At 32.4% G+C, this 13,849-nt stretch overlaps 1 protein-coding gene across 11 annotated transcripts in view; it reads left to right on the top strand.

Annotated features, from left to right (window-relative positions):
- stac (C2 and C2B_Munc13-like domain-containing protein staccato) overlaps positions 1-13,537 on the top strand; it is a 29,386-nt gene extending 15,849 nt beyond the window's left edge. For 7 of the 11 annotated variants that reach the window (XM_067354332.1, XM_067354339.1, XM_067354336.1 and 4 more), the window contains 16 exons: positions 4,503-4,667; positions 4,758-4,936; positions 5,206-5,250; positions 5,332-5,491; positions 5,735-6,258; positions 6,416-6,565; positions 6,644-6,781; positions 6,868-7,059; positions 7,146-7,440; positions 7,528-7,886; positions 8,028-8,217; positions 8,309-8,615; positions 8,980-9,060; positions 9,555-9,678; positions 9,782-9,975; positions 10,185-13,537. In XM_067354332.1, the coding sequence (XP_067210433.1) occupies positions 4,503-4,667; positions 4,758-4,936; positions 5,206-5,250; positions 5,332-5,491; positions 5,735-6,258; positions 6,416-6,565; positions 6,644-6,781; positions 6,868-7,059; positions 7,146-7,440; positions 7,528-7,886; positions 8,028-8,217; positions 8,309-8,615; positions 8,980-9,060; positions 9,555-9,678; positions 9,782-9,975; positions 10,185-10,279 (3,198 nt within the window). In that variant the 3' untranslated portion in view covers positions 10,280-13,537. Of the gene's footprint in view, positions 1-397; positions 950-3,509; positions 3,873-4,502; positions 4,668-4,757; positions 4,937-5,205; positions 5,251-5,331; positions 5,492-5,734; positions 6,259-6,415; positions 6,566-6,643; positions 6,782-6,867; positions 7,060-7,145; positions 7,441-7,527; positions 7,887-8,027; positions 8,218-8,308; positions 8,616-8,979; positions 9,061-9,554; positions 9,679-9,781; positions 9,976-10,184 lie in introns of those variants that run through there. The other 4 variants (XM_067354334.1, XM_067354343.1, XM_067354340.1 and 1 more) reach the window with 3 other exon arrangements.
- The last annotated feature ends 312 nt before the right edge of the window (positions 13,538-13,849 follow it).

Genomic DNA, 13,849 nt, shown 5'->3' with positions numbered 1-13,849 from the left:
TGGACTTTGATACAAAATAATCATCGTCAATTAAAATGTTACATTACACGGAATGCATTCTTAATTAAACATTTTTATGCAATGAAGGAAAGAAATTTCGAACTTATTCGCGTATTATTAATAATTTTCACAATCACATTTCGATATCCTTATACACAATTTACATGTAAGATTTGATTATAATGCATCTACGGAAATTGGTCGCGATCTTCTCTATATGGTATATCTAATTATGTCCATACGTAAACCCTCCGCATGCCGGGGTGTTATGCCCTACGTTCAATCGAGCAGTTAAACTCAATCTGAAATGAGATCCACGTGTTCGTGCGTTAGCAAATGTACAACGTTACAACTACCACGAAGTCGTCTAGTCGATGTACGACGACTCTGAATCCATCGGTCCATCTATTCCTGGCAGTGTGGTGCTCGCCTCCGTCAAGTTCCTGTCTTGTCTTCTCACGCTGATTATCCTGACCACTTTTTCTAACTTCATTACTAATTGTCAGTCGATGTATCTTAAGCATCTTTAAAATATGCCCATGTCAAGAGGTTCTATGACAAAATGTGAACTTATCCGCGTGTTTTTATGTGGTTCACAGTGGAGAATAGCAAATTTTTTTATTAATCTGTTTTAAATTATTTAAATATTTAAGAAATTTTTTCGGTGAGTTATGCAGGGAATGTGTATTTAAAGGCAAACATTTAATTTGCCATGTGTTGTGATTCTGTTCTATGCCTTTTACGAAAGTGAACGTGTATCGTCAAAATAGTAACAAATATTTGATTGACAAAATTTGTCATATATTATAAATTATTTGTAATATAAAAGTGAGTGAAGACACACGATCAATAAATAATCAATATATACAAAGTAAAATAATAAAAATTTAACTGTAATATAAAACTTAAATTTTTTGGTGGAAATCAAATTGTTTAAAAAATGGAAAAAGTGAGTAATAAATGTCAGTTGACCTAACAATAATTTGATAAAGATATAATATAATTATTTATAATATATAAGATATACGTAATCTCTCTCTCTTATAGCCTGTTCAATTTAACGTGGCGACAAACTGCAACATTTCAGTTTTTGGTATTTGTTAAGTCGTAAAAATAAATTGCTACTCGGAAAACTGGGTTAAGCTGCCTTCTTCTTCTTCTGTCCGATAGTCTTTCGAAAAATTGGCAAATTGTCAGAGGCACAATTTAAAAACAAATCGAATCGTCATATAAGTAGTTGCGCACAGTGGCGCACTTTTCGATCTCTATCTAATAGATATAATCGAAATCCGACATCCAAATTTATTATTTCATTATCGAAAAATTTTCTTATTCATAGGTCAATGCCTTTAGTCATTGTATAATTAAAAAATACTTTAAATTTTAATTTATTATTAAATCATCGTCGTACTCAAGCTACTCTAATGTATCATTCCATATTGCATACACGAAAACAATATGCGAGTTATAAATCATTTAAAGATATTAACACTGCGACAAGAAGGAATCATGATTACTATGACGTCATACCATACGAAACAGCCGACGTATTTCTTAAACAAATTCACCCTCGTCGAAAAATAGAATCGGTATTAGAGTAGGCGTAAAGTTGGACCGGCTCGAAATTGCATAATTCTATGAAAATTAGACGAGGACGGAGTATGAAGGACGAAAACGTGTTCATACACACACATTCCGTTTATCATACAACGGGTGTCTCGATGCGCCTTGGCAGCCAATGAACTAATTGTCGGTATATCAGCTTTCATTGGACGCAATTGTACGAACGTATGGACGCATTTGTGGTTGCACTTGTCCCATGGGTCACTCTAAACGGGATACGACACAGTTCCTTTACGATCAGATTCGCCGCTTGTTTTCATACCGCTTTACACGCGCGCGCAACACGCAATCGCGATGCTCTTTCTTAAGAATCTCCCTTAGAATAAAACAAATTTAAAAGTAAAAAGATTAATGAACGATTAATTGATACATTAAAACATTCGTGACTGTTTTGTAACTCAATAGGTTTTGTTTCTTTGAAAAAGAATGTGTTTTCGTCAGCATCTCAAGCCGTGAATTATAGCGCAAACCGATCTCACTGTCAGAGTCAATTGCACTTGGCAACTGTATTTGCCAGTGGACGTTGATACTGAAGGTTGTGTCCTAATTCTACTCTTGTCATACACATGTTATTGTTAATTGTTAATCTTCATTAGAAATTAAAAATTTCCATATAAAATTTAAATTTAATTATTTTTTTTGCCTAACAATTTGCAAAAATCGTAAATTTATAATTTGTCTTCTGTTAAGAATCAACATAAACCTCTCAACGTGTTCGTATTGTATTATTAACTGCTCCAGAAAGTATGTGCATTATGGTCTGTGGATAGTTTGCTTAGAAAATAACTCTTTGGAACCGATGGTATGGAACCAGCTATTTTAAGCACATGTTACCATCAACTTTCTGCGAAAATAATACGTGTTGCAGAGGCTAAAAAAAGTGCAATTAGAGTAACAGAGTAGAATATATGTACTAAGTGATATTACATAAAGGCAGTGCTTGTCATTTTCCACACCTTTTTTTTTCTATTTTCAGTAAAACACGTAAAGTTGGCTGATGCAGTCGGCAATAAGATGTAGTCAGCAATGCGATTGTTTACCAACACACAAAATTTATCACGGCGGTTAAAAATTATCTGCATTCTGTAAATGTGCAACACTAGTAACATGTTTTCATACATATGCTCCCTGATAAATCGGCAATCAATTCTTAATTATCCATAAATACCTAAAGATTACTCTTCAGGAAACTTTACTCTTTAATATTGCACATGTTAGACGTCGACGAATTTAATTAATTTATTCTCGATATATTTAAACCAGCCATCGTATACATTATACATAAATAAAATTATGTACAACGTGTTACAAATCTAATAAGACGTTACTAATGATGATAGTGTTTCTAAGTTTATCAGTGGCGTAACGGTGCACGTTTGTATCACTAAGACCCCACTGTCTTCGTGTCCATAGTATTACGATTTATGCGTGCTACGATCGATGGCCATTGTCGATTATGCATACGCACGATCGAATATGCGGCGACGTGTGGTTGATAAGAAAGGTCGCGGTCGTCGTGGAAGTTCATCTTTGGTCGACGAAGCGTGTTTAATACCGCACTGATTATTCGTCGATCGCGCGTGCGATAAATCGGCCTCCTGTCCTCTGTCAGTGACACATAAACTTTCGGGAAATAATCTTTGGCAAGAGCGAGATAATTTTTTATGTTCTCCATCGAAAGTGAATCCGCTGCGATCAGTGCGCGAAATTCTTTGTTCTCACGCGAAGCCCGAATGCATGACTGTGTCAAGCGTGAACAAGTTCGACGTCTCATTGAGGCCAGGACCGCTGATGCATGAACGTCATTGTTCTTAACTAACAACATGATCTTCTGTCCTGCGTCTCCGCGAGTCATTGTCGTGTCGCTCTAGATTCTTCTTTCCTAGATTCACTATCCGTTATCGTGGTCGGAACTGTACAAGACAATTCATTTATAAAAGGTGTGCACAGTGTGCTTTTTGATAAAAAGATTCCGGTTCAGAATCCGTACATTTAACGATGACTATGCTGGCCACAAATAGTGCGTATCGCGAAAAAGTTGTGTAAAAACTTCAAATGTGCAAATCAATATGACTATATGACAATCTGTGATTGTTGTTGGTGAAGTGAAGAACTGTATGAGGTTCAATATGGTAAGCACAAACCCGCCTATAAAGGCGGTCACCCTTAATCGTATGAGGAATACCTTTTGTGGAGTACCGAAAGCTGAGATTGAACGTAGGACTAATGCGCTCTTACAATCCATGACGGTGAGTTTAATCGTTGGTTGTCAGAAGAGTGAATTAATGACGAGGAAAATTTATTAAATTATTATCAGCTTATTTTAAATAAGATAAAAAAATGTTTTGAATGAGATAAAATTGCAAAAGTTTAAAATACGTTAATATTGATTTATTTTAAAATTGTATTACTTTAAATTAGTGACTAGAAAATTTATAGCCTAAATCTTGTAGTTTAAATATGATAAATCTTTAAATTTGTACAATACGAGTTTTAAAATTTACTAAAATACTTTTCGATTGTTCAACCATGCTGCTTTAAAAAGAGAAAATAATTTATTTACATACAATTTGGACGCGAGATTTGGTTTAAAGACTTTGTACTCTGATTCGCAAACGATACCTTTACTAGAGTTTCGAAAACAACGTACTCAAGATTGTTTTAATATCAACAGACTGTCTTGTCACAATATGTCATGAAATGACAAATCCGGCAATTAAAAGCATTAATCCCATACTGAAGTTAAGAAAAACAAAACATATAAACTTTTTATCGTCAATATTAATTAATAATTAATATCTTGTCGTTCTATATATGTTTCTTGGTGAAATCTTGGTAATTCATCGTAATTAATGTTATACATCTTGTATTGTTTATAGATTGAGGAACTTTACGCTGCTCTTGTGTATATGACTCAACATCAAATTGGCTTTGATGTTTCCAAAGAATGTAGCGAAGAAACTCTTTTAAACCATTTGCAAAATGCTTTCAAAATCGATAACGAGACGCACGAAAGAGTGTTGGAACAAACGCGAAATCTAGAGGTAACTATCTTTACAAATATTTTGACAAAGTTATAGAGCATAATTTTATCGTAATATGTATATTCATAAAAATTTGTCACTCACGTTTAGCCACCAGAATTGCATCTCAACGTTGAAGTCATCGAAGCCAAAGAATTAGTTTCCAAAGATTCCAATGGCAAAAGCGATCCTTTCTGTGCCCTTTATCTCGAATCGGCACCCACTAGAAGATATAATACTGCCGTGAAAACCTGCACACTTAGTCCAATTTGGGAGGAACATTTTGAATTGTAAGTGAATTAATTACTTTTCTACTTTAAGAATGAGCTACTTCTCTTTTTTTAATAGAATTAAAGACTTTTTAAATAGTGTTATATGTTTTAATTTACGTGTACTATTTTAAAAAATAGTGATAAACTTCTATATTAATATACAAATTTGTAAGTATTATGTGTTCATTAAAAGTTAATAAGTTAAATATTACATTAAAGATCTTTAACTTTCAAAAAATTACTATTATATATTATTAAAAATTATATGTTTTTATTTTCTTATTTAGGCCATTGGAGGATCCCGAAAATGATGTTCTGTGCCTCGAAGTATGGTAAGTTATGAGTTCTATGTGTATTACCCTGTGTATATTATCTATTATTCATTAATATAACTTTAAACGGATGCATTGCAGGGATTTTGACGCTGCCGAAACAGTGCCTGAAAAGATGAGCAAAGTTAAAGATATCAAAGGTGTTCGCGGCTTAGTTAAACTTGCCAAGGAAATCGCAGTAACAGCCACGACTGGTAGTCACGATAATGAATTCATTGGCCGATGTCGGATAGCGTTGAAGGTAATATAAAATTTAATTAGAATAATTTAAAATATGTTAGGGTGTACATTCTTTTCTCTTTTATTTTTTTAACAATACACGTATCTTACTTTTATAAGAAAAAAATAAAGAATTTATGTAATTTTAATTACATTAATTAATAAATTATATAATTAAAATCACTCTTTATTTACTATCAAATATCTTGATAGATTATTTATATTTTTAATAATTATATGCTCTACTTGTATATTTTTTCTTTAGGACATACCAACAACTGGACACACCATGTGGTACGCTTTAGAGAAAAAGAACAAATCTAAACGTCGTGGCGTTGTAAAGCTCCGACTGGCCTTCAGCGCGGAACATAATGCGCAAGTGGCCGCACAAGAACATCGACACCTGTTGAGAGTGTTGCTGCTTCATGAGATTGAAACGGAAAAAATCGAAAAATACTGTTGGTGTGGTCGTTGGTCGGCACCAGCTGAAGCGCTCATTCTTCAGCACAGCGCGCAACGCGGCTTACTAGCTAGAAATCTCACTCTGGCGCAATGGGTTGAATATGCGAGAATCCATCAGGAGCATCCGTTAAGTTTCACAGTCTTTAATAAACTCGCGGTTGATTTGCTGAGGCCAATGGACAGCGGTCTATTTTCCGCTGACGAAACTAGACTCTTTTGGGATGCCACCAAAAAAGTTCTGCATTCATGCTTGAATAGCATACGAAAAATTCGAAGACTGACTTTGGAAGACAGAAACACTATAATGCAATTGTCCGCTATTTTAGGGTAATTATCTACTCTCCTACTATTTTATCAACTTCACAACCTTGGATTTAAAAATAATATTTGACCTTAACAAAATTTATAGAATAGGAAAAATATATAAATTTTGAAAAAGTAAAGTTTTAAAATAAATTTCAAAAATTAACATTTATTATTTCAGAATAATATCGTCTATATCCTCTTTAAAAGTTCCTGAAGACATCGATCTTTTTCCGACTAAAATGTACTCTTGGTTTCCTGAAGTCGATGATTCGAAGATAGACGTGCTACAAGGTTTGGAATATACTGTTATACAAGGCTGCGCCGAATGGTAAGCAAAATAAAACTTGTGAATTTCAGTACATTTCAATCTTCGACACTTTTATCACACACGTATTTTGTATTTCAGGTTCGAACATATAACAAGTAATAATTCGCCGGACACAGAATCGGACGAAGATGCGCTTAGATATCAAATCAAAATAATCCAACTGATTAGAGCGGACTTGCAAAAAGCTATTGATTATCACGACAAACTGTTCATAAAGTAAGTAAGAAAAGTATTACACGCACAGATCACAGTTATATTTAATAATACACGAATAGTACACAAACATTGATTGTAAATTTTAGAAGAATCAACATGCCGTATGCAAGAATGCTATATATTGCATACGAGAAGAGAATCAGTGATATGTGCACGGTTATTATACAGGACGTATGCGCCAGATTGAAGAGAATTGAAGTCGATAGCACTGACAATGAGGAATTAAGCTTAGGCACGACTCTTTTCGAACTTTATCTTACGCTTCAAAGATATGCCGTGTAAGTGTTTGTATTATTGCAAAATTTACATGATATCGATAATTTTTAAGAATTTGCACGTCTAATCGTCGACGTATGATTCACAGACTTGGTCAGATGCTTTGTGCCGAAGGGCAGTTAGAGTATATGAAAGTACAAAATTATTACAACTGGTTCCGAAGCGGTGTTGCGCATTGGCTGGACATCGCAGTGTACAAAGCGCTTAAGCGCATCGATAGAGCAGTCGAAATTGATTCATTACAAGCAGTTGACAGTAGCGTTCAGTACACTTCAAGCGCTGTAGACACATTGACAACTTTTTATCAAATTAAAGTCTTTTGGACGCAGTTAGCGTGGCCCGACGTTGAAGGTTCTTATGCGTTCATAGCAAAAATTATTGACGTAAGTTTGAGAAATTGTTTTTATTCTATATAATAAACGATATGCACGTTTATTGAATTAATCAATAATGAAATAATGGTTTTGCAGGACATTTGCAAATGCTCTATTGCATACGCTGACAAGATGGCTAAAAAAGCGGAGATGACAACGGAATTAGAACAGCTTTCGCAAAGTAGCGTCTATGAGAAGAAGTTTACGATATCTACGGCCTGGTGTTTTGCAATTAATAATATAGATTACATCAGGACATCGATCGCTCCTTTGGCCAAAGATTTGGGATTGCAAAATATCGTAGAGGCTTTAGGAGAGCACAAGACTCACGAGGAGGCTGATCGCTGTCGACAGACTCTTCAGTTAATCATTGACAATGCCGCAGATACTGTGAAGAATAAGATCATAGAATTGTTGGAAGTGGTAGCTTATAAAATGGCTCCCGTAATGAGCAGGTATGTGGAATGTAAATAAAAACTGTTTCTTTTATTAATAATAATCGTTGCCAATTTTGAGAAATTTCTGCTATGAGAATAGTTAATTTTTTTTTTAATTTACATCCTAAGATATTTTAAGAGATTAATTTATGTTTTCAGATATCTCATAGAGGGTGCCGAATTAATTGACACGACCAGCAATGCGATGGATCGTCTGCTGCAGTATCTAGATAGTAATCTCACAACTTTGCATGATAATCTCAATGAGGACAACTTCAAGAGAGTTCTCCTGGTGATTTGGGAAATCATGTCGCAGACGCTGTATGAGCTAGTCAACACTAATTTAGAGGTATTTATTGAAAATCAAAATATATTTTTTATATCTCCCTGTATTGTAAAAAAAAATCAATTTTTTTAAATTTTAAACTGTCACTTTACAGAGACGACGACCGCCAGCATTTTATTCCAACTTGCATCGCACACTTCACACGCTCATCCGATTCTTTAATCTCGGTGCCGATGAAACATCGAACGTGCAAGTCTTGGAGAAGATTGAATCTCTTTTAAAATTACACGGGCTTGAAACCGCCGAACTTATACATTGTTATCATCAGGAACGTCTCGAAGAACAAAAGGAATTGGAAGAACCTATCTGCGGTCTAATCACCGTCAAAGCATATTTCATCGATAATTCACTGAATATACAAATTCTGAATGCCAGAAATCTCCGTTGTACAGATAGCAATGGTAAGCAAAATATTTTTTATAAAATAATATAAAATATTGAGAGAGAACGTCTCTCGATGGTGCGAAATCTGTAAAACTAACGAAAATGGGGATCAGTAAAACAAATTTCCGGCTAAATAAACACAAAGTGAATTTCCAGCTACGGAGAAATCATCTGATAAATGGAACATCCGGTGATAAAAGTGATAATTAAATAATTCGAAGCAAATCTATGTCTCAAACTAATTAGTAGTAATAAGTAATCTGTCGTAAAGAAATTTTTTCTTTTTATGCAAAAAGAAATTGAGATTTTTCTTTCAATCGCTGGTGCAAATGATCGCGGAATCTGAAAGGAGGAATGATGTTTTTTTTTTCGATTTTATAGGCGATTTTATAGGAAAGCTGTCTACTCTCGAGCGTAAACTGCACTCAAAATCTAAACAAAGACTGAAAGAAGGGAAGACAAGTATGTAAAAGTGAATGTAGAGTAAAGTTCTCATTATTGTTATATCAATTCCCTGTCGAATTGCTTGCTCTTGCGGAAATAGCATTTTGGAAATGCATGGCACGGACGAATTTGTGTTGTCGTTTCATATACAAGTAGAAAAATAGTTTTCGATATATTATGGTCTTCCTGGGTTATACAAAAAATCAAATATCAGCACGGCGTATTACGTTGATTATTTGGAATCTTATTTATGAGGTTCCCCCTAAAGTTATTATTAGCAAATACCTAAACAAAATATCTAAATTAAATTATTTTTATATCTTGTAAACAAGTGTAAAAACCAGTTAATGTTGTAATTAAACTGGAATTAATGAACCTCATCAATAAGAATATAATAGATTGCATCAACAGGAGTAATCACCTTCACCGTGCATGGATAGTTTCACACTGGGTTTCTTCAAATGATTTAACTATATTTTATAAAATATAAATTTTTTATGTTTTTATTACAGGCAGGTGCGATTCCTACGTAAAGATCAGACTACTGCCGGAAGAGAAATTTGCCGAAATTAAGGCGCCAAAGACACACGTGCAGAAGGAAACGCTCTTCCCTCTTTTTGACGAAACGTTTAATATGTAAGTAAAGTAGTTAATTATTTCTTAAAGTTATTATATATAAGGTAAGTAGAAAATAGAACAATCTATTCACGAAATAATTGTACAATTGTACAATTTCCAGTTCCCTTACTCCGGAACAGAGAGCCATAGAAGACGCTATAGTGGCATTTGAATTGAAAGACAAGGATTTCCTCAGATCGAGATTTATGGCTGAAGCTTTCCTACCATTTAGCGAGATTCCTGACACTGAACCAGAAACTAACTTCACAACTTTAGAACAAGTTCATTTGAAACTTTCCCGTCCGATCAAAAAAAGTACGTATTATAGTAACAAAATAACAAGCTTTTGTATCATTTATATTTAAAGAATAACTTTTCATGGCTTATAATATATTCGGCAATTTAATTTTTGAATTTAAAGATAATATAAAACATATGGCTGTTATATGATATGCATATAATTTAATTATGTGCGCTTACTCCGTAAATTTCATATTAAAATAAATTAAAATTTTTATTTAAAGGTACGGATATCATTCGCGCATTGGAGCACCGAAAAGGAGATAATCAAGCGATGGACTTCGTTTCAAGACTCAATACTAAAGCAAACTCTAAATGATCTATGTGCAGCTTCGATGTAGATTTACATTTGCACAATTTTCGAAAGTACTCAATACAAAATATATTTAAGAAACTCAGTATAGGACGTATCAATGTTAATATGCCAGCGTTGCCTTACGAGAAGTCGTTGTAAAGTTTTTAACAAATGTGCTGTAGTCATTGCGCCATTATTTTCGTGGCGCGATGTTTACGAGTGTCTGACGGCTGTGCATTGTTTCGATTATTTTATACTTTCGAACAGATTACTGAGTATCGCATTTTTTTAAACTTTAAACAAAAAATTGTAAGGCTGAATAAGTGCTATTTGTGAGAAAATACTTCTATTTATTATAAATAGATATAGTTATTACGTTAAACAATTAAATATTTAGATACACTTTTGTAACTACACTTATGCTTCAACATATTACAAATTTGGAAGAATATTTTATATTGTATACGTGGAAGTATTGTTATGGAGCAATATACATGTACATAGATCCTAATAATAATAATTAAATAATTCAATAACGACATAATAATTCTTTTACCATTAGTATTATGTTTCTTATTAAACAAAACATTGTTTTTATTATAAATATTAATTATCATAAAAATATTCTTCATATTAAATCTATTGATCCGAATGAGATGGCAATTTAACTAATGACGAAACAAATTCTGCTACAAATATAAAGAATATTTATTTATAAATATTTTTTATGTATGCAATGAACCAACAGGGATAAACGTTTGTATTCCTAGAAATTCATTACAGCACCATCTATTGAACGTAGTATGATTTACTTTCAGATCGATCATAATATATATGTTATATTTTTAAAACAGTAAAATTATAATTGGAATTTAATAGGAATAAATGATCTTGACTGAACCATTAATATTATAATAATACAATATGCAAATTATTTGCTCTGATAACAATGTATGCTAAAGTCGAGCAACAGAAAGCAATCCTCTGTTCGGTAAAAAGATGGCGATAGTAGTTTCACAAAGCTGGCTCATTTTGATAAGCAAGTAAGATTATATTGTATAAATACAAATATATTGCTATATAACTAAATTTTTTAAGAATCTTAAAAAATAATATTAAAGTTAATGTTTCCTTTATCTTTTATTTACGTTACACTCACAAAAATTGCGTGATTTAAAAATTTGTAAATTAACAAACTACTTTCTAATGCGATCAGTTAAATTACAACCTGTTATAAATTTTGTGAGAAACTGTATATGAATTCTTTTATAGATCCTCTATACGTTTACGGAGTTACAAGAAACTGTCGTCTTTTAACTTCAAAATTCACGGCTGAGCCACGAATCAGCTCTTCGGAAAGCAAACATGTTTCTGATTGTATACCGAACGATACTTCGTAGAATGGCACATAAATTTTCGAAAGGAAAAGAAGAAGCGAAGGATGGTGGCGCGCATAATATGCGCATGCTAAATATAACTTCCAGACTCAACAACAAATTGTTTATTCAAATCATTGCTAAAACATATCGTTAAAAAGGATTTTTGCATGTATTTCAATTTAGCATTATTTCTATTATAAATTGTCTAAATTTTTCGGTATTTTTATCTTTGCTCAGATATTTTGACAGACTTATATTGTGTTAAAAGTAGAAAAAAGCAGTGCCATTTTTTAATAAATATTGTGCTACTAAAAAATTTTATTTTTTTATGACTTAACGCTGTTGTTTGGTATTCATGAGCGCGATAATGACGTTGTTTATAACGACGCTCAACCACGTTCAACTAATGTGAATTGTGATCTTTATGATACAATTATTACCTTATGAATAACTTACAAATCCCAATTTTGATAGAACTTTGATACTCAATTCGCAAAGCAATTATTTCTACTATTCTCTTTAAAATTTGCAACAATGACAAAAGTATTATTTAAAATAAATAACGTTTTTCGTTTAATCTATGAAGTATATGGATGATACTAGCTTTCTCCTGCGTGCAATATTTCGTTTACATCTTCGACGTGTTACAAATTTTACGTGTTGCGATTAACGGACCAAAATACACACAAGCTATGCAACAGCGTACATAGAGAATCCATAATTACCGAGAATGTCGATCAATATATGATAGCGTTATGCAAGCCGGCTGATGATGACTATTGACCAATAACAATTGCATGCGGCTGAGTGCGTGCACAATTAAAACGATTTCAAAACGGTACGACGTGCACGATGCCATTTATGGGAAAACCAACGAATTCAGATGCATTTAAACCTTTATATAGCAAGCAAAATTTTGTCGCGTAAAATACAAATGGTGGTTTAAAATTTACATTATTATTTCATATATTTTTATTAGATTTATTATTACTAGATTTATTAAAATGTAATTCTCCTTAATCTTGTTAGCAATAAATTATTTGTACTATGATAATCAAATATTGAGAAAAAATTTTCTTTAAAAGAAAATTATATTAAATCTAAATATATAAAAAAGTATTATGTATTAATATACTCTAATAACTACTATTTTGAGCAAATTTAAGGGGATACTGGAGTGACAGCGAACTAAACTTAAACGCAAAAAGCGCTATTATTTATAAAACTAAAAATTAGATTGACACTTCCGACGTAATATCTCATTTTTGTATATTTGTGTAGTGAGTAATTCAGTACACTGGCGTGTAGTCTGTGTATGTGTGTCGGATAATACTACACACTTAATTAAAGAACAATTTTAAGAACTTACTAAAGAAATATTATTTCAGTCATTATATAAAATACAAAATAAAGATAACTATATATTCAATATGTATGTATATGTATGTATTGATTAATTAATTAATTTATTTATTCATTCATAATATATGAGACGAAATAAGCATATACAAGATGTCAAACAAATGTGAACTAAATATAACAAAATAATATTTGAAAAAAATACATATAATACCATACATCTCACTGAAGAAAAATATTATATGCTTTCCTTACTTTTATATTTATTACATAATAATACCACGAGTATTTAGTTCACATTTGTTTGACATCTTGTATATGCTTATTTCATTTCATATATTATATTGCAGTCTTACGACGGAATTTCGATGGAGGAAAAGAGTACGAACTTTACAAACTATCTGATACCACGTAAACAGATCACACGTGTAGTGAATCACTAATAAAAAAAATATGCATTTCTTAAAAATTGTCCACATTAAAACAGTCCACGTTACGTCGCCTCTGACATTATTCATTAAAGATGTCAGCCCACGATAAATCACATCTGATTTCATTCATTAAAATTTACCAGCTCACATTAGATCACCGCTGACTATATTTATTAAAAATTGCCAGCCCACGGATAAATCGCCTCTAGCTTTTCTTATTCTAAATTGCCAGCCTACGGATAAATCACCTCTGACTTTTCTTATTCTAAAATGCCAGTCCACGAGTAGACTGCTTCTGATTTTATTTATTTGGGAATTATTACAAAATTATATTGATAATAAAGACTCTCACTGACAAATAGAAAGTAATCTCAATTGACATTGAAATAACTCTTTCAAATAACAACACGCACGTGTTTTAAAAA

This window comes from Linepithema humile, chromosome 4, assembly GCF_040581485.1.
Source record: "Linepithema humile isolate Giens D197 chromosome 4, Lhum_UNIL_v1.0, whole genome shotgun sequence".
Classification (NCBI taxonomy): Eukaryota; Metazoa; Arthropoda; class Insecta; order Hymenoptera; family Formicidae; genus Linepithema; species Linepithema humile.
Note: the sequence above shows the minus strand (reverse complement) of the source record. Positions and strands in the feature narration are given on the sequence as shown.